Below are 20,845 nucleotides of genomic sequence, written 5' to 3'. Positions count from 1 at the left end.
GGTTGTTTTTGTTGATGACATACAGATGGTGATGGTAATGATGATGGTAATGATGTTGATGAAGATGATGACGGCGATGATGAGAATGAGAATGATGATGGTAATGATGGTGATGATGACTATGATCAAATTTCAAAGAACTCAAATAAAACGTACATAGATTCACACAAACACACACATAAACGCAAACCTACACATACATACAAACACACACACATACGCATAAATACATACATACATACATACATACATACATACATACATACATACATACATACATACATACATACATACATACATACATACATACATACATACATACATACATACATACATACATACACACATACATACAATGATGTCCACGGGTGCGAATAAACAAAGAACGAAGCAGAAAACAGGTTTCAAATCTTTTGTTATGATGATAATGATTGTAATGTTGATGATGATGATGATGATGAGGGTGATGATGATGACGATGAACAAACGTCGAAAAACGAGAATGGGCCGAGAAAAAGTTAGAAAGAAAGAGAAAAAGAAAAGAGTAAAACGAGAAGAAGGGAGAGAAAGAGAGAGTAAGAGAGAGAAAGAGAGAGAGAGAGAGACACCAAACGAAAAAAGGAAATGAACTATCACAAACCGGAGCAAACAAACAAACATGCAAACAGCCACCCACACGGGAAGGGAATGAAATGAATTGTACATTTGTATGAATTTTGAAATGAAGACATCAAAGGGAAGCGAAAGTTTGTGTGTACAATTCAAGACACGTGTACAAACACATACACACTTATGTACTTAGTACACCACGCACACACGCACACACACACACACACACACGCACACACACTCACACACACACACGCGTACATACACAACACACATAACACAGGCCAGTAATATTTGTGTTATTGATTGATTGTGTTCATTTGATGTTGCTGATGTTGTTGATGTTGTTGCTGATGTTGTTGACGTTGTTGATGTTGTTGTTGATGTTGTAGATGTTGATGTTGTTGTTGATGATGTTGATGTTGTTGACGTTGTTGTTGATGTTGTTGGCGTTGTTGTTGACGTTGTTGATGTTGTTGTTTTAGATGTTGTTGTTGATGATGTTGATGTGGTTGTTGATGATGTTGATGTGGTTGTTGATGATGTTGATGATGTTGTTGATGTTATTGATGTGGTTGTTGATGTTGTTGTTGATGTTATTGATGATGTTGATAACTAAATTTTAATAATGCTAATGTTGCCTCTGATCATCTCGCCATTTTTCCAACGAAACTCTCTTTCTTTACTCTCTCTTTTCTCTCTCTTCTCCCTCTCTCTCTCTCTCTCTCTCTCTCTCTCTCTCTCTCTCTCTCTCTCTCTCTCTCTCTNTCTCTCTCTCTCTCTCTCTCTGTCTTTTCTACATGATTCTTTTCTTAGTTTTTTTCTATTCTGTTTTTTCTGTCTAGCTTTCTCTCCCTTTCTTTCTCTCTCTCTCTCTCCTTCTCTCACTTTATTTCTCTTTCTCCCTCGATTCACGCTCCAACCTCCGCTGATATTGATGCAATAAATAAATGAACGTGTCGGAATAAAGTGAATTCGAAATTTAATATCGACGATGATGACGATGATGAAAAAAATGATGATGATGAAGAAGAAGAAGATGAAGATGATGAGACGACAACGATGATGATTAAGGCGATGACGATGACAATGTTATGGTGATGATGGTGATGATGATGATGGTGATGATGGTGATGATGACGATGGTGATGATGACGATGATTACACGTCAACAATGCATACGAAATGCCCGCCAGTTAAAAATCTATTTGTAAAATAAAACATCGAAAAATAAAAAATGGGCGGTTATACATGATTGATGGATGGATGGATGGATGGATAGATGAATGAATGAATGAAGGAACAAACGAACGAACGAACAAACGAACGAACGAACGAACGAATGAATGAATGTATGAACGAATGAATAGATATATAAAATAGACAGAAGGATGGATTTAGGGATGAGATAAAACAGCCCAACCCTGTTTTTTATTGGTTGCGTCATCATCTGCTTGATGGTTCAAGCGTAGGAGATGGTATTAATGTTCTTCCCGGCATTTTGCAGTGTGGGTACTAATGGTACATGAATGAATGAGTGAACGATCAAACGAACGAATGAATTAATGAAAGAATGAATGAATGAATGAATGAGTGAATGAATGATGCAGATGTTAATTATGTTATCCACATTATGCAGTTTAATGAATGATAAAATATTTTGTCACCAAAACTAAACAAAACTTTTTAAAATTTAAAAGCGTTTACGTTTTAAAGCAAAACACCTCAAATAATGAAACCATCACGTAGCATGCAGGGGTCAAACAATTCAATCGAATAATCAATTTAATATACGTAATATAAGTTCAATTCGGCGCCAAAATGTTAAAATTTTTGTTTTTTTTTTATTTTAAATTCCGACGTTTCTGATGTACGGTAATTGTCCTGGATCAACCAAATAATTATCATCATGTGTTACTGAGCACGTACTATAGTTCAATTTGACGCTGATATGATGAATTAAGTTGGCAGTTTTTTAAGGGTATCATTTTGTGTCCTCCGTTGTTAGCTTCATTATTTTTTATTCAAATTCAGTAAAACTCAAGGCAACAGCCTAATTGTAGCAAAATTAGTACAACTTTGGTTTGTTTCTTGGCTGGCCCACCGTCAAATTTTAAAATTTAAATATTTTTTAAATTTTGCCCTGTCAAAGTTGTCTAGATCCACCCCTGGTAGTAGTAGTAGTAGTAGTAGTAGTAGTAGTAGTAGTAGTAGTAGTAGTAGTAGTAGTAGAAGCAGCAGAAGCAGTAGTGATAATGATGAAAGTTGCAAACATTGGATGATATTGAAAACGTGTGGCGATGCTGTCCAGTAAAAATCAATCAATAATAATCAATAAAATTAATAATAATAACAATAATAACAATTATAACAATAATAAACAATGACAATAATAAAAATGTTTATTGGAAGATTTTGAAAATGTGGCAAGCCAGACGGAGAGTGGGTGCAATAAAAATCAGCCAATGAATCAAAGGCGATGAACCAATAAAATCCCAAAGATCTGAACTTTGAACTGTTTAACATCAACAATAGAAATAATAAAAAATAACAAAAAAATAATAAGAAATAATAAGAAAGTTTATTTTGTAATAAAATCTTCTGCTCCTTTCAATCGGACGAACATTGAATATGTCTCAATATTATAACAAGATTAATGATGACAATGACATATGTGTGGAAGTATATATAGGCTCAAAATACGTTATCGATTTCGAAATCAAATCTTATCTGATCAATCAACAACAACGACAATTTTTTGGAAGCATCAACATCGGCGTCAGCAGCAACAACAGCTGCCACAAGGACGACCGCGACAGCCAAGATAAAAAAAACCAACGTCAAATGGATCTCAACTGCGAAAATAAAAACAACAACAGCAACAAAAGCAACGTTTCTTCATCTCGTGTTTCACAACAACCCCATGTCCTACCACAACAACCGCAACAGCAGCTAAATTTCCTACTGCCACAACCACCTCATCTACAACTACCACATTTCCAACCACAGCTGCTGTTGCCGCTACAACAGCAGCAGCAGCGGCAGCAATTTTCTTTAAATCATCCCCAAGAAAATTTTCAACATAGTCTACCGATAATTCTTCCTTTTTTTCCACCACCACTCTTGGAGGACCATCTGCAACTGCAACATGAACCGCAACTGCAACATGAACCACAACTACAACTGCAACAACTTCAACTACGTCAGCGACATCGACAGCAACAACGTCTACTGCGCCAACTACATCTGCAAGAACAAGAAAATCAACTGCAACAACAACAAATACAGTGGCAACAACTTCTGCAGCAACAACAGCAAGAAATAGAAAAATTTCATGAACAACAACAACATCCATCACTAGTACAGCTACAGCAACAAAGGCAACTACACTTTTTTCCACCACAACTGCAACAATATCAACCACAACAAAATTCCCTGACAGCGGAAGAACCACGCAGAAAGAATACGAACGAGAAAACAAACGACAATAACAACAGTACCAACAATACGGTCACCACCAACAACTTTAGCATCCACAACAACTTCAAAAACGACAAAACTGCAAGCAGCTTCAAGTGCGACATATGCAGCAAAGTCTTCAGGCGCAAAAATGGCCTCGAAATTCATAAAAACCAGCACACTGGCAGAAAACCGTGCGTGTGTGATGTTTGTGGTTTCTCTTGCAACGACCCGAGCAATTTAAACAAACATAAAAAACGTCACTACCATGTTTTCAGCAATACCAACACCGGCGCTAGTGCTGCTACTTCGGAGGCTACTTCTGCTGCCACTACTGCTAATTTCATTACTACTACCATTGGTAACGATACTGCAAATAATGCAGTTAGTGCTGCTCTTACTAGTAGTTTAATAACAACTACCACTGCTGATACTCCTGCTAGAACTGCTGTCGCTACCTCAGTCGCTTCTACCACTGCAGATCATACAGCCACTGCCGCTGCCACAACTGGTGTTGTTGCTGAAGATGATGACGAAAAGAAAATGAACGAAACAGATGACGCCGATGATGAAGATGACGAGATTGATGTAGTCACAATATGATGGGGTGTCCTAATTACAGGGCAAACATCTTCCAATAACTTTATACATTTAAATTCTTATTATAATTTGTTTTTTTAACAATTAATGTCATAAAACATGGGTGGGCAAACATTTTGCTGTGAGGGCCGCATTAAGAACTATTTTATCTTTGTAGGGCCGCAGATGTACTTAAATAGCAAATTTTTTCGACCCGGGAAACAATTTTTGTAAAATTTGTTGCTCCTTTTTTGGTGTTTATGTCTGGCTGGTGACCTTTTTATTGGCAAACAAGACCTCGCGGGCCGCATAAAATAGCTTCGCTGGCCGTAGTTTGCCCACCCTTACCTTGTGATAATCTTATAACAGTAAACAGTTTCTATAACGTTTATAACCTTAAAACATTAGAAAGAATTGGTCATGAAATTTTAAAAAGGACCGATTAAAATTATTACAAAAAGCACTCGTTGGTGTCTCAAACTTATCTACAATCATCGAGCAGTTTATATGACTGACGTTTAAGCACTGATACAAGTTATCAGAAAGTTTATTTAATATTTATTTATGAATAATAATACTAAATTATAATAATAACGAAAAAATTTTAATCGAGTTTATGAGTCTATGTTAGTTTAAAAGCCTTCAAACAGATCATTATTATTAAAATAGCGGGAGTGACGAAATTTAAAATAGCAACAATAAGATGATGAAGAAGAATAAAAATAATAAGAATAAAAGCAAGAACAATAACGATTATTATTATTGTTAGTGTTGTTGTTGTTGTTACGCTATAACATCAATCATAAAAACATTATTTAAGAACATTTGAAGTGGCGATGAACTAATTTGTCCAAATATTAACGATAAGTAAATGCGAGTTATTCATTCCCCGATTCATTAATTCATCATCATTCATTCATTAATTCATTTATCATTCATTCATTCATTCAGTCGCTCATTCAGTCATTCAATCATCAGATGAATTACAATTTATTAACAACATGGACGTCATACAAATCGTTTATTAATTTTTCGTATTTGGTCGTGACCACTTTCCTTCGCAATTTCAAAGTCGGTCCTAAAAATGAATGAATGGATAAATGAGTGAATGAATGAATGTAAGTACAAATAAATTAATGTATGAATGAACGAATGATGTATTAATGTACGAATGAATGAACGAATGAAATGGTCTTCACCCACCTAGTTCACCTCCTCCGAGGCTGAAATCTTTCGGAAGAATGAGCCATTTTTGAATTTTATGCGCGTTCGATGTTGCTTCCATGTTGACGTCATCGATCACGTGCTGAATTGCTCTCATGACGTCACTGGTATTCGGCGTGGCTATCAAATCTTGGACGGTCCTGATTGGTGGTTGGAGGTTGTGAGGTGAACATTTCATGCTGATGCTTCAGTTGGCCAATATTAACGTTCGTCAAATGTTCAACATTTCTAACAACGAAAATAAAAATAGAAACAACAATAATAATAATAACAATAATAAACCTGGCCTGGGAGTGAAAACTTCTGCACCAGGTTATGACGTCATCAGCCAATGTGTCTGATGGCTCTCCAGTAGTTGTGTCTATGTTTGTCTGGTGGTGGTGACAATGACGATGATGAAGATGGTGGTGATGATGATGATAGTGATGATGGTGATGATGATGATGGCGATGATATGCTTGATGACTGAAATGATGTTGATGTTGATGATTGAAATGACAAAATGTGATAAAAAATAATTCAATTTGAAAAAATTGTAAAAGAAAAAGAAAAATAAAAAACAAAGAACTTTGAATGTAATGAGCATAGATAAAAATTTCCTTTTGTCGCCCACCAACATGCAGTTGCTTAAACACGGCAGACGCTGATGAACTCTTGATTCTATGGGCAAGGGCGCGATATTTTCTCCACCGTCTGTTACTAATAATTCTATGGTGGGCGATATTTAAAAAGTTGTCAATCAATCAGTCAATCAACAAGTCACCAGCAAACACTTTTTAATGCATCAAACATGCAACTACCAATTTTAGAATCATCGAACTATGAACGAATGAATGAATGACCTAGTGAATGAATGAACAAATAAATTGAAGAACAAATGAAAGAATGATCGAGCGAACAAATGAATGAATGTACAAAACATTATCCATTTATTCGTCCAATCACTCATCCAACCTTTTAAGCGACCTGTGACGTAGAGATATCCATCTCGATCCATCCTACCAAGATCTCCACTTCTCAACCAGCCATCCTCCGTGAATGCCTGTCTGGTCAGCACCTCCTTATCCAAATATCCCATGAAAATCTGCCGCCCGTTCATGCATATCTATCATTATTAATTAATTATGCGTAATTATTGCTTTTATTAATATTATTATTAATTATGGTTTATAATTATTATGATTGATTTATAAATGATATGTTTAAATTATATGTGGTTTGTTTGTTTTTTTTTGTTTGTTTGTTTCCTATATTTGGCAAGGTTTTAGATGTATAATTATATTGCTGCTGTTACTACTACTACAAAGTAATAATAAAAACAATAGTAATAATAATAATAATAATAAATGAGTATCATTATCATAACTAGCCTCTCCATAATCATCACCATCATCATCTTTACTTTCATCATGATTATAGTGGTTGTTGTCGTCATCCACTTTTAAAAATTTGCACAAAAACCCTGGGACGACTTTTCCCTGGGAATCAAAATTTGGTTCGTCTGGCAAGTTGACTGTGTGGGGGCCTGTGATTGGTTGAATTAATTAGATCCTACCAAATGTCTGCGACGTGATTGGTCAAATAGAATGTCCGTACTGCGTTACTGAACAGTGATTGGTTGCGATGGCTAGGTCAAATTAAAGGTCCATGGTATGATTGGTCAAGTTACAGAAGCCAGTTGTTGATTGAGTGTACGGTGATGGCAGTTGGTCACACATAAAATAAGTCAACAGTTCAAGTGTCTGTGATGTCATAGCACCAAATTTTACAGGCTGAACAAACCAATCAAGAAAATAAAATTTAACTGGTACATCAACATTTTCTAAATTAACAAGATCCATTAAAATCTGACCGGAACTTTCCGACAGTCCGTACAGCTCCATGATGGGAATGTTGAAACCCAAAAAGAAGTCCAACACTTCTTTTTTGCTCGGTGCTCCGCCAGTGTAAAAAATTCGGCTTCGATCTAAACCGAGTTCGACTCGAATCTTGTCGAATACTAACAATTTTGCCAATCCGAATAATAACGGTTTCGGTTTGCTGTGTGGGCGTTTGTATGTTGGCGTTTGTATGTGGGCGTTTTTATGTGAGCGTTTGTATGTGGGCGTTTGTATGTGGGCGCCTGTGTATTGTCCAAAAAATAACTTTTTTGAAAGATAATAAAATATTGAATTATTCAGTTTTTGAAAATGATTAAAAAAAAACCTTTTTTGTGAGAGGAATGTTTTCAAATTTAAAAAATCTCCGACAAACATCATTAAAGATGCAAAACTAAATAACGAATAGCCAACAGATAGAAATACTTGAACGCGTACCGACTATTGGCCTCCATCCCGACGTCCCTGGCCCAGTTGAGGATCCAGTTTTTAATGGGATTAGTGTTCGCACTCAGTTGCGCCATCATTTTCTCACGCATCTTCTCCCAAACTCGCGGTACTCCGAAAAAAAATGTCGGTCGTGTCTCTTTCACTGTCTTTAAAAGTGAGCCCTGTGACGTTTAATAATGATAATGATGATGACGATGCTGATGATGGCAATGGTGATAATGATGATGACGATGACAGTGACGACAAACAACCTTCAAAGCGTCTGGCCTAGCGAAATATGTCGTCCCGCCTCCACACAGCATTGGCCAATAAAGATCGAGCATCATGCCTGCCACGTGACTGAGCGGTAAGTACGAAACCATGACGTCATTGGTCGTGTCTCTAGATGCGTCCCAGTGTATCATGTGCCGAACGTGACGTATCATACGCTGGGCTGTCCATAAGATCTGTGTGTGTAAATGTGTGTGTGTGTTTGTGTGTGGTTGTATGTGGATGTTAATAAAAATAGGTCAATGTATATATGATATCCACACTTTACACACACACACACACGCACACACATGCACACACACACGCACACACAAATAAACAAACATTATCATGGCTTAGCATAGCTCCTTTTGGTTCGCCCGTAGTTCCTGACTGAAATCATAAAAGAGCGATAATAATAATAATAGTTATTATTATTATTATTAATAATAAACAATAATAATAATTATTATTATCATTATCATTAATAATTTTAAATAATAATAATTTCACCGTATATATGAGGACGGCACACTTGTTGACGGCCAGATTGTTAATCCTTCTCCCCAGTTCAACGTCATCGTCATCACTCGTCTTCATCGTCATTATATCATTCCACTGCAATCATCAATCATAATAATAATTATTATTATAATAATAATAATTATTATTATTATTATTGTATCATCATCATTATCACCGAGTAAATATTTGGATGAGTGACGGAAGGTTTGCCTCTGTACTGTATTATTGCCTTTATGCCCCAAGAAAGTTTACCTGAACGAATGAATGAATGAATGAGTGAATGAATGAATGAATGAATGAATGAATTACTTAATTAATTAATTAATTAATGAACGAATGAACGAATTATGGAATGAGAATGGGAAATTTGAGAATAAATTGATAAATAAAAGAATGATAAATATAAAAATGAATCATATCGGGGCTAGATATAATAAATGAATAGATAAATAGATGGATTGATAGAAAGATAGATAGATAGAAAGATAGATAGATAGAAAGATTAATAGATGGATTAATGAAAAGATGAATGTTAAGCTATCATCACCATCATAAGAACCCACCATCATCATTAATGAACTTTCTCAGTTGGTTATCATCCTCCACGACAACCACATCACACCTGGAATCCTGGCAGATGAACTTGCAGGCCGCTCTCGAGTTCGTCGCGTAAATTCCCGCGGAAAAACCTCTGATGGTGATGATGATGAAGATGAGGATGAGGATGATGAGGATATTATTATTATTATTATTATTATTATTATTATTATTATTATTTTGTTACATTGACGAGATCCCGCCCACATTGCAACATTCACGAAGCATGTATCTCTGAGAAGGTTCACACGTATTTGTGCGTGTTACTGTTACATGCGAGAATTAATTACAATAATAATAATAATTATCAATATTATATTAATTATAATATGTTATAATTATAATTATAACCCAGCATGTATAGAGGCGAGGTGAGATATGAACCACTGCGGTGAGTTGAATCCGATGATGCCGAGGCTATGCTCAACCTCCAGGCCCAACTATAATTAATAATAATAATATAATAATAATATTATTATTATTATTTTTATTATTATTATTATTATTGTTGCTGTAATGATTGTTGTTGTTATTGTAGTAATTAATGTCATGGTTCACCTTGATGAATATTTTGGCGACGTGGATGACTTGATGGTGGTAGTCCCTGTAGGTTACTACGTGAGGAGGGCTGCCGTCGCCCCTGTCAACTGCCATCGCGATGACGACGACGACGATGATGATGGTGATGATGATTGTGGCGGTAATGATGATGATGACGACGACGATGGTCATTGTTATAATGATGATCACGATGATAGCAATGATGATGATTGTCATATCGATTGCGAAGATTATGATAATGATGACGGTGAAAATGAAGAAGAAAAAGAAGAAGAAGAAGAAGAAGAGAAGAAGAAGAAGAAGAAGATAATGATGATGGTGTCCCACCCATTGCAATAGTTTCAGCGTATTTCTCAGCTTCCTGCCTAAACTTCGTCACAATGGAAACGGATGGAGCGAACGCATCGTCATCACAGCCATTATCCAGATTATTATTGTTGTTGTTGTTGTTGTTGTTGTAAACGAAATGCCTTAATTTAACACAATCACGTTTCCAGGTGAAAATATTTTCAGTCGGCAGTATCTTGTCTGGCCCTGCGGTTCATTATTATTATTATTATTGTTGTTATAATGATAATAATAATAAATAGAATGATAATAATAATAAATACAATGATAATAATAACCCACCTTGTATATCAGTTCCCATGTTCATCATTTTCAGTTTCCACCAAAAGTCTTGAAAACTTATAACAATCACTTAAATCTATAGGTAAATTTTTATTGTTTTGTATTATTAATTTAAATATAATAATAACAATTATTATTATTATTATTTGTATAATTATTTAGTCTTAAAATAAATCAATAAAACTGTTTTTATAAAAGTTTAGTTCACGAGTTTCTTAGGCTAACTTTTAAGCGAGGCAAATGTTTGAATTTTCAAATGATATGTACACATGTACATACACATACATACATACATGCATGCATACATACAAACGTACATTTCATTTAGCATGCATTCTTTTAATTCGAATGTATATATACACATTTGTAGACAACAATCGAATGCGCGTCTTTCATTTTATTAAAATATAAAACTAAAACATTCATACTATATTATGTTATTATTATTTAAATTATTATTATTATTATTATTATTATTATTACTATCATCATTACTATTGTTATTATTTAAATTATTATTATTATTATTGTTGTTGCATCATAAATAGCCAGATTACAAACCTGAACAAAAGCGTCTAGATTCGTTTTATTCGTCCATTATCATTGTGACAGTAACGTAGAAAAAATATTAACAATGAATATTTAAATTATTATTATTCATATTAATCTTCTTATCAATATCAGAGTGACGTCCGAAAGAAATAATCAAACCCACTATCATATTTTGACAAATTTTTTCTTCAGCATAGATGGTTTTTTGAACAAAATATCGAAAAATACTTGGAAAAAACCGATTAAATAACTTATAACCTTAACTTGAAACAACCGCAGTGACGGATCTATAGGCCACCAACAAATTTGGTTAGTTTTCCAAATTTAAACATTTTCAAAATTTTGCCCACCCCCTACCAAAGTTGTCTAGATCCACCCTTGCTCAAAATGTTAAAAAATTTCAGGTGGTTAGTTATTTATTGTCTTGAAGGGTCTTCAAATTGAACTTGACCTAAGCCTCCTACTACCCTTGGGGTGTCGGTGGCTTAGCCCTGGATTCGACGATGTTTGATTTTTTTATTTGCGCTGTTTTGTTTTGAATGGAATTTGTTTAGTAATAATTTTCTAAACAATAATATTAAGAAGAAGAACAATAATGAAAAAATTAGCACTAACTATAATAATAATAATAATAAGAGGGGAAGAAAAAGGATAACGATGCTTATGACAACAATAAATAATAACGAACTTAATTTTAATGTAGTTTATAAGTTGAAAGGTTGAAATAATAAAAATAAAGAGAAGAAGAACAAATAATAAAATCAAATGAAAATAATAATTCTTATTACAACCAGCTTAACAATCAACATCAATCAATCATTTTTGCAGTTCACGAATGGAGTAGGATAAACTCTAAACTTTGCTCGAACGTCTATATGCCTGTGTACGTGTGTGCCCATCTGTCTGTCTATCTGTAAATGTGTTTATCTCTATATGTCTACACAAGCGTTGAATAGTTGTGTCTGTCTATGTTGTTTTTGCTGTTAGAGATTTTTTATGCATGTTTAATTGTTTATGTGTGATTTATACGATTTCATCAGTCAATCAGCAAACTTTTCAATCAATTAACTGAACAACCAGTCAACTACCCAACCAATCAATCAAATAAGTAACCAATCAATCAAGCAAGCAAGTAAACATTCAGTCAATCACAACAATAAATCGTATTTCATTCCAGGGGTTCGTCGACCTCATCATCTTAGTCAGAAAAGTTTCCCCTAAAGTTACATACGACCAGATGTGATGCTGAATAGCGCGCCGATGTTTCTAACGCCCGAGTGTTTATTTGTTTTAATTTTAATACGCAGATAGTATATTTTCATTTACGATCTTCCAAAATTAGACAGAAATATTATTTTGAATTTTTTTATTGACGCTCCATTTTACAATTATATCTCGTGGGATTTATATTTAATTTAGCAAAACAAACATTTACAAAAGTTTCAATATTCTCATGTAAATTAATCAGTCAAGCAATCTATCAACCTATCAATCAACCAATCACAATACTCCCTTTCGACACCGACAATCGGGCAGCCAATCAGATTTTTCCAATTTGATTTATTCATATATTTATACCGACCAATCAAGTCACATCAATTCGATCCACTGTAAATCTGGTGACCAATCATGCTTTTATAAATCTAGCAGTCAATCAAATTACTCCAATTCGAACTAAACATTCTTAACCACCAATCAAATCCCACACTCATTTCATCGACCAATCACTCCTCTCCATTTTGACCTTCCCTAGTTTTTCATCCAATGATTGGTATGGTGACAACATTGCCATCGTCATCGACAAAAATCCAGACTCTGTCATCTCTCAGATCTCTTGTCGTTGGCGAATCTTTGTGTAAAACTTGAACCTTGAATCCGTAGAAAAGTTTAACTATTCATTCACCAACTTTCAGGGATATCATTATTATAAACATTAATGAAAATATATAAATATTTTATAACAAATATTTTTAATAAAATTCAATGAAATAGTTAATTTAATTATGAAATTTACTATAATACAATTTTTTTTACAAATCTTCGACAGGTGTCAGGAAACTCACCAAGTTCATGTCGGGCCTTTCTCTGAGAACGATTTCTTTCGCTTCATTCCCTGTCTAAAAATAATTAAGAAATAACAACATTATAAATATAAATTATCATTGTTATTGGTTGGGCGGCTCTCACGCTGGCCTAATGGTTAGAAGCGCCTGTTCCTGAGTTGCTGTGAACGTCACCGACCGCGTTTGAATGCAAAGATATTCTCAACTACCACATGCATACGCTGTGTGTGTATCCTTGATAACCCTGAAAAATTCCGTATTTTATTATTTGCGTTTGACAGAGCTGTATTACTAAGGGTGAATTTTAAAAAATTGAACATCTTGTCTCACTTTTCCAACGAGTTCTGGCCATTCACATTTGTCAGACATGATGGTGATGTTCTTCTGTTCTTCTTTTGTGTGCGTGCGCGCGCGCGTGTGTGTGGGTGAGTGTGTAGTGTGTTTGTAACTATTCAACTAACAAACAAATCAACTAACCAAACAAATTAATCAATCGCCTTCTCAGCTAACGGCACGTACTATCTAGAAACTACTTCAAATAAGCTTAACAAGCTGGCTTATATACACCCCAGCGTACATTTATTCACTCACACACACACACACACACACACACACTTATATATATATATATATATATACATATACATACATACATATAAATTTGAGGTTAGCGAAAATTGAAAATTGTTCCCAATTCCCTTTCATTTTTTTTCTCATTCCCGATTCTCTCCCGAATTCCCATTTATGACTACGGTTCCGAAAATTCCCATTTCCTATTTTTAGCTCATTTCCGCGTTTTCCCTCCTATTCCCTGCCATTTCCCATTTTTTCATTTTTAAAATTTTCGAACACAAAAAACACAAATTTTGTTAAAAATGCAGATTTACAGAAACGTCTTCATTTTTTATTCTCTAAAAATCTCATTCCCAAAAATTAAGTTTTATAAATTTCCATGTGAATTCCATGGGATTTTCGCGATTCCCCTTCATATGTTCATCTCTAGTTTTGAGACCCGCTCTGAACTTCGTAAGTGATTGAGAAGTAGTCAGAAAAAAAGGTAGAGAGTTCCAGAGAAAAGGGCCGAAAAAGCAAATGCAGATTTAGCAAAAGAGTGTTTACCACGAGTTAGCGAAAAGTGAGAACAAGACAATCGTAAACCAGGGCGTTAGATTCAATTAATATATCTGATAGGTACTTATATAGTTTTAAGGTGTTAGGGTTAGAGATTTCCACGATTCTTTCCCGTGCTTATTTTTAATATAAGCAAGCAAACAAACGTATATACATACAAATATACAATTAATAGTACGAATGTGCGTGAATGAATATGTGGGCGGGCTGAAGATAGATGGTAGTTCAATGAATGGAACAAGTATGTGTATTACTGCACACACATACACATACTCTTTTTATTTACCCTCTCTCTCTCACTCTCTCACACATCAATTCTTTAACAGATGAATGTCTGACGAACATCACAGCCTACCCTGTTAATGTATCATCTTAATAGTAAGAAGCACAGGCATGCAGGATGCATGTTCATAATGTGGCTGTCCTCGCTCGTTAAATACTCGATTGAATTGGATACTAATTTAATGCTGAGTTGAATCGGCTATCAAATGTTGCATTCGGTGTAGAATACATGGAACATTGCGGAATCGAATACTTTTAATATTATGGAAATAAGGAATTGCTGTGATTGAACATTGAGACGAAGTCGTTCTCTCTTCTTTTTTCCTTCTCTCTCTCTTACTTTTTTTTCGTTTCTCTCCTTAATTCTTTCTCTTTCTTTTTCTCCATCTATCTTCATATTTCTCTCTCTCTCTCTGTCTGGGCTTCCTCTTGCGAAAGAAGCAGAAAGATGTGCAGTACCTTTCTTCCTCGTTACACATAAAAACGTCCGACTATCAACAAAATATAATACCTCATTCTTTTAGGTCTTTTTTCTCTTTCTTTCTCTCTCTCCTTCTCTCTTTCTCTCTCTTTCTATTATTCTTTTTCTCGCTTTTCTTCTATATTTTTCTCCTTTTTATCTTTCTATATTAGTTTAACATTCTACAGGCAGGCACGTACACACAAACAGACAGACAGACATCTATATACATCTTATACCTTCGCGTATCTAAGCCCACACATAGAGTGCACAAATACACAGACCAACAGACAGACACATAAAAATGAATAAAATGCAGATAGATAGATGGATGGAGGAAGTGCTTAATTAATATTCAAGTGTGACGTCATAGGCAACACTTGAATAAGAAACATTGAACAAATATCATAAAATATGCATGTACTTAAGTTTGTACGTATGGTATGTACGAATGTATGTGTGTGAATGTACACATGTACATGTATTCATGTATGCATGTATGTATGATTTTGTATATGTGTACAAGTTTCGTATGTTTGTATTTTTACAGAGTTGCATGTATGAAAAGATTTTTAAAAAGCTTCTCACCAATAGACTACAAAAAATCATAAAACTCATTAAAAAAAGTGTTGTTGGTAGTGTTGCTATGCTGTTGTTGTTGATGTTGTTTTGTTGATGCGATGCTGTTGTTGTTGATGTTGTTGATATATACCGGTTGCTGTTGTTGATGTTGTTGTTGATGATGTATTTTCGATGTTTTTTTACATATCTCTGAAGTTTCTTGTAAAGTTAATGCTTTTTGTATGTTAGTTAGGTCAGAGTGTACGTGTATGTATTTGTGTGTATGTGTATTTATGGGTGTGTGTATGTATGTGTGTGTGTGTGTGTATGTGCCCGTTCGTTTTCATATTCCCTGAATTCAGGTAAACTTAATAGAGTAATAAAAGGTTTCGAGATCGAAGAGGTACAAATTCCTCTCCTTCTAACATGTCAAATTTCAAAAACCTCTTACACACACACGCACCAACCTACATGCATTCACACACACACACCACACACACACACACACACACACACACACACACACACATATAGATAAATACACACATGTTTATAATTATTCATGATAATAATATTATAAATATAAGTGTTATTTTTTGTAGGTAATTAAAACTACTTGTAATTATGTTTAGTGCAGTCACTGCTACTTTTTTGATTGTTACTGAAAGCATTAGTAACAAGATTTTAATTAACTCATGCTACTCTCTTTCTTTCTTTCTCTCTCTCTCTCTCTCTCTCTCTCTCTCTCTCTCTTTTTACATATACACACACACCACACACATATAAACATATAATTAATTATAGATGCAATTGTGTTGATAGCATTTTGTGTAAGATAAAAAAAAGTTCTTTTTTTTCCATTTCGTGACCTGAATGTTAAAGCTGCCATTGTACTGCTACTACCACTACCGCTGCTGCTGCTACTGTGGCTTCTACTACTACTACTTTCGCTGTTGGTACTACTACTTTCGCTGTTGGTACTACTACTACTATGACTACTACTTTTATAAATCCGAACCACAAACTTTTAGTCATAAAAATACTAGTATAAAATTGATGAATTTGAAAATTTAACATTTGAAAAAACATTATCAATTATGTTATAATTATGGGTGGTATTATTACTAATATTATAACAATCATAATTAACACAATAATTAATATTTATAACGATAATTTTATTATATTAACAATATTATGATAATTTATTCATATTTTATTATTCTCATCATTTACATTTAAACAATAATACCATTACCATAATTACCATAATTACCATATTTACAATACTACCATTACTATAATATACTTCAACATTACTACTACGCTAAAACTGTACTTAAAAAGTAGTTAATATATATATATATATATATATATATATATATATATATATATATATATATATATACGATGTATATATAATATATAAGTATATATACCTACAAACATATGGTGGTGAATATTTAAAAGGGCTTAAGTATGTTTTTATGTTTGCGGGTCCGTTGTTTAACAATAAAAGAATGTTTTTGCTTTTGTTGTTGTTGTTGATGTTGTTGTTGATGTTGTGCTGTTGATGATGTTGTTGTTGATGTTGTTGTTGTTGTTGATGTTGTTGTTGTTGTTGATGATGTGGTTATTGTTGATGATGTTGATGTTGTTGCTGCGGATGTTGTTGTTGATGTTGTTGTTGACGTTGTAGACAAAAATGTTGTCAATGAATTTCGCTAAAGATGATAACACCAATTCAAATGAGACGATGGAATTTTTTTCAATATAACTTTTCTCCTCCCACGGGTCACTAACCCGTGAACGACATTTACAATTACGTCACTGACATTAATAACATTCATAACAACAACAACAACATTAACAAAGACACAAAAACGTGATTCAAATTTCGTTTAAATTCTTTTTCATTGCTCATTCCCATCTTAGTAAGTGTTCCTTTTAATAATTGCTAAATTTTGATTAATTGAAAAAGTTAATTGAAATGATTATTATCATTATTATTATTATTAATTTTTATTATTGTTACTATCATTATTTTTATTTTATTATTGCTCTAGTAGTAGTAGTAGTAGCTGCAGCAGCAGCAGTAGCAGCTGTAGTAGTGGAAGACGAGAAAGTTAATTAATTTTTTGAATAAGCGAAAAAAATTAATATGATGATTAAAGCCATAAACGTTCGGCGATGTTGGCCGTTCAATCTTGACATTTTTTGTCAGAATGAACGAAAGAATGAATGAATGAGAAAGTGAAAGAAAAATGAATAAAAGATTTAATGATTGTATTATACTAATGAATGAATGAATTAATAAATGGAGGATGGATTGACGGAATGATTGAAAGATGAAAAAACACAATGAACAAATGAAAGTTAGACGATACGAATTAACGAAGGAACGAATGAATGACCAAATGAATAAATAAACAAAATAGGGATGAACAAAGGGATGAACGAACTAAAAAATTAATGAAAGAAAGAACAAACGAAAAGATGGGTGAATGGAAACAAACATTATGGCGTCCGTATGAAAGGAAGCATGTGTTTGTTCCATAGCAAAGCTTCCCCTTATGAATGCCTGTCTACTTACGTTTTGTTTTTGTATCCTTTGTATATTTTTCGTTTGTATGTTTGTTTGTATGTATGTTTCTGCGTTGGTTTCTATGTCTGTGTAAGTATTTGTATGTATGTATATATGTCTGCGTTAGTATTTTTTCAATTAAAACTTTAATTTTTGAAATTTCTTTGATGTTTTCGCCCAATTGTTTCAAAACGTTTTTTTTATCCGAAGAAAGATTCTGAAAATTTTTTTCCTCAACGATCGAATTTTTATTCATTTTTCCATCTTCACTGCGTAAAACATAAAACGAACATGCATAACAAATAAGATTAATAAAAAATTATAACAGAATAATATCATAAAAATATAAATAATAATTATTATTATTATTTCTAGTTGGTAGCGCCATACACCTCAGAAATTAATGATCTTGTTACATTTAAACCTAACAAACTGTTAAACTAATAAGGTTAGATTGTTATAATTTAAAAGTTATTATTAAATGTTAATGGAAATGTGATTCGTTCGTTCATTTACGTTGGTTTACATGTGCAATATAAGACAATAATTATATTTAATACGCTGTTTATTAATTTATTTATTAGATTATTTAATTATAAATATACGCAAATTTTTCATTTTTTAACGGAAGAAAGATTTTCTCACGTGAAGTTATTTTCGCCGACCGGCAAAAATACCTTCTGGTAAGAATAAACACAATTATTTATCAAAAATGTTTCTCTTATTCATCATAAGTACACAAAAATACATTCAAAATACAAAAAGATACAAGAAAATACAAAAAAAAATACAAAAAATACAAGTAATAAATAAAGCAATTAAGATCATTCAGCATTACATTGATATTAATAGCCAGTGCGCATAAAAAAATCATTCATTCGTGTGTTTGTGTGTGCGTGTGTGTGTTTGTCTGTGTGTCTGTACGTGTGTGTGTTTGCATGTATGTGTGTCTGTCTAGCTATAATTAAAATACATAGATGGAATGTTGTATAACCATGTTTTACGTACGGAAAATAATTTACAGACTGCTTTTCAGTGTACATACATGTTTATGAATATGCATGTGTAACGTTTAAGTATGTGTGTATGTATGTGTGTATGTATGTGTGTATGTATATTTGTGTATTATTCTATGAATATTATATATATTTACAGTGGTGTGTTGAGTTAAGATAGGATTATCCACATTAATAGATTAATCAGAAGAAGGGCTACAAAATGGAAAACATTGACCTTCTAGCTGCATCGATGTTTTTCTGATTTTGTATGTAATTTTGTGTATACACTACACATATCTGCATGTACACATACATTTTATAGGTGTATTTATATAATATATAATTTTGACCTAAATAGCAAAGACGTACGTACGTACGTGCAAATATACGTACCTACATACAAACATACATACAAACATACATACATACATACATACATACATACAAACAAACATACATAAATACATACACATATAGACATACACACAAACACAAATTATGCATGCATGTATGCATTCATACATCAAAAACATTCACTCATGCTCTGGGATGCTAATTCCCAGATGTACATGGAAAAATAATATTTTAAAGCAAATTATTATTATTGTTATTATTGTTGATGTTATTATTATTATTATTGTTATTATTGTTACCATCATTATAATTAATAATAAATTCATTTCTATGCTAATACTTCCTATTGTTGTTAAAAAACAAAATATATTATACCTGTGTTTTTTGTGTGTATGTATCTGTGTTTTTTGTATGTATGTATGTATCTGTATCTAATAATTTGTAGAGCGCCCCTACTGAATAATTTTAGAAGCGTTAACTTCACTCGAGAATGTCAAAACAAATGATGCTTCAAACTTTTCTTGAAAACATGTGGGCTCATGTTGTTGAATTTTTTCAATTTACAAGTAGTGAGTTCCAGATCTTGGCAGACGAAACAGAAAATCTTCTCTCCCCAAAACGAAGCGAATTGAATCTAGGAAGCATAAGAAGATCATTATCGCAGGATCTCAGTCGACTCCGGTTGGCAATTTCTGAAACTAACTGTAGTCGTTCCCTCCGATAAGTTGGAGCGTCACCAGCGAGACAATCCCTGACTAGGAGAGCTAGTTTGAAAAATGTTTCTTTCTGACATGCCGAGCCAGTGTAAATCATCCCTGATGTATGATGAAATTGAATCGAATTTCGAAAAAACAACATATATATATAAATATATATATAAATATATATATAAATATATATATAAATATATATATAAATATATATATAAATATATATATAAATATATATATAAATATATATATATATATATATATATATATGTATATATATATATATATATATATATATATATATATATATATATATATATATATATATATATATATATATATATATATATATATATATATATATATATATATATATATATATATATATAG

General features: G+C 33.0%; 2 protein-coding genes across 2 annotated transcripts; one reads left to right on the top strand and one right to left on the bottom strand.

The window, feature by feature from the left end:
• Positions 1–4,179: 4,179 nt before the first annotated feature.
• Positions 4,180–4,332, top strand: HELRODRAFT_128327 (hypothetical protein; the record flags this gene model as incomplete). Its single annotated transcript, XM_009032794.1, has 1 exon — positions 4,180–4,332. A coding segment is annotated over one exon (153 nt), but the record flags the coding sequence as incomplete, so codon positions are not given.
• Positions 4,333–5,027: 695 nt separating this feature from the next.
• Positions 5,028–10,985, bottom strand: HELRODRAFT_186206 (hypothetical protein). Its single transcript, XM_009032793.1, has 18 exons — positions 10,761–10,985; positions 10,458–10,664; positions 10,128–10,216; positions 9,921–10,009; positions 9,536–9,663; positions 9,148–9,224; positions 8,961–9,065; positions 8,793–8,840; positions 8,450–8,644; positions 8,187–8,359; positions 7,724–7,911; positions 7,242–7,396; positions 6,826–6,976; positions 6,440–6,579; positions 6,154–6,242; positions 5,851–6,011; positions 5,171–5,725; positions 5,028–5,146 (listed from the first exon to the last, which is right to left on the bottom strand). Exons 1-17 carry the CDS (start codon positions 10,786–10,788, stop codon positions 5,631–5,633), a joined length of 2,118 nt encoding a protein of 705 aa, XP_009031041.1. The 5' UTR covers positions 10,789–10,985; the 3' UTR covers positions 5,028–5,146; positions 5,171–5,630.
• Positions 10,986–20,845: the final 9,860 nt, after the last annotated feature.

Source organism: Helobdella robusta, assembly GCF_000326865.2.
Source record: "Helobdella robusta unplaced genomic scaffold HELROscaffold_88, whole genome shotgun sequence".
NCBI classification, from domain to species: domain Eukaryota; kingdom Metazoa; phylum Annelida; class Clitellata; order Rhynchobdellida; family Glossiphoniidae; genus Helobdella; species Helobdella robusta.
This window is presented reverse-complemented; position numbering and strand designations above follow the sequence as displayed.

Excerpts from the sequence above, each read along its gene's own strand:
- HELRODRAFT_186206 (XM_009032793.1), bottom strand. The coding sequence starts at position 10,788 with ATGATGAACATGGGAACTGATATACAAG. Across the intron at positions 10,665-10,760 it reads CATGGGAACTGATATACAAG|GGCCAGACAAGATACTGCCG; the intron begins GTGGGTTATTAT and ends AATGAACCGCAG. Across the intron at positions 6,580-6,825 it reads CGTCACAGGTCGCTTAAAAG|AATTATTAGTAACAGACGGT; the intron begins GTTGGATGAGTG and ends CGCCCACCATAG.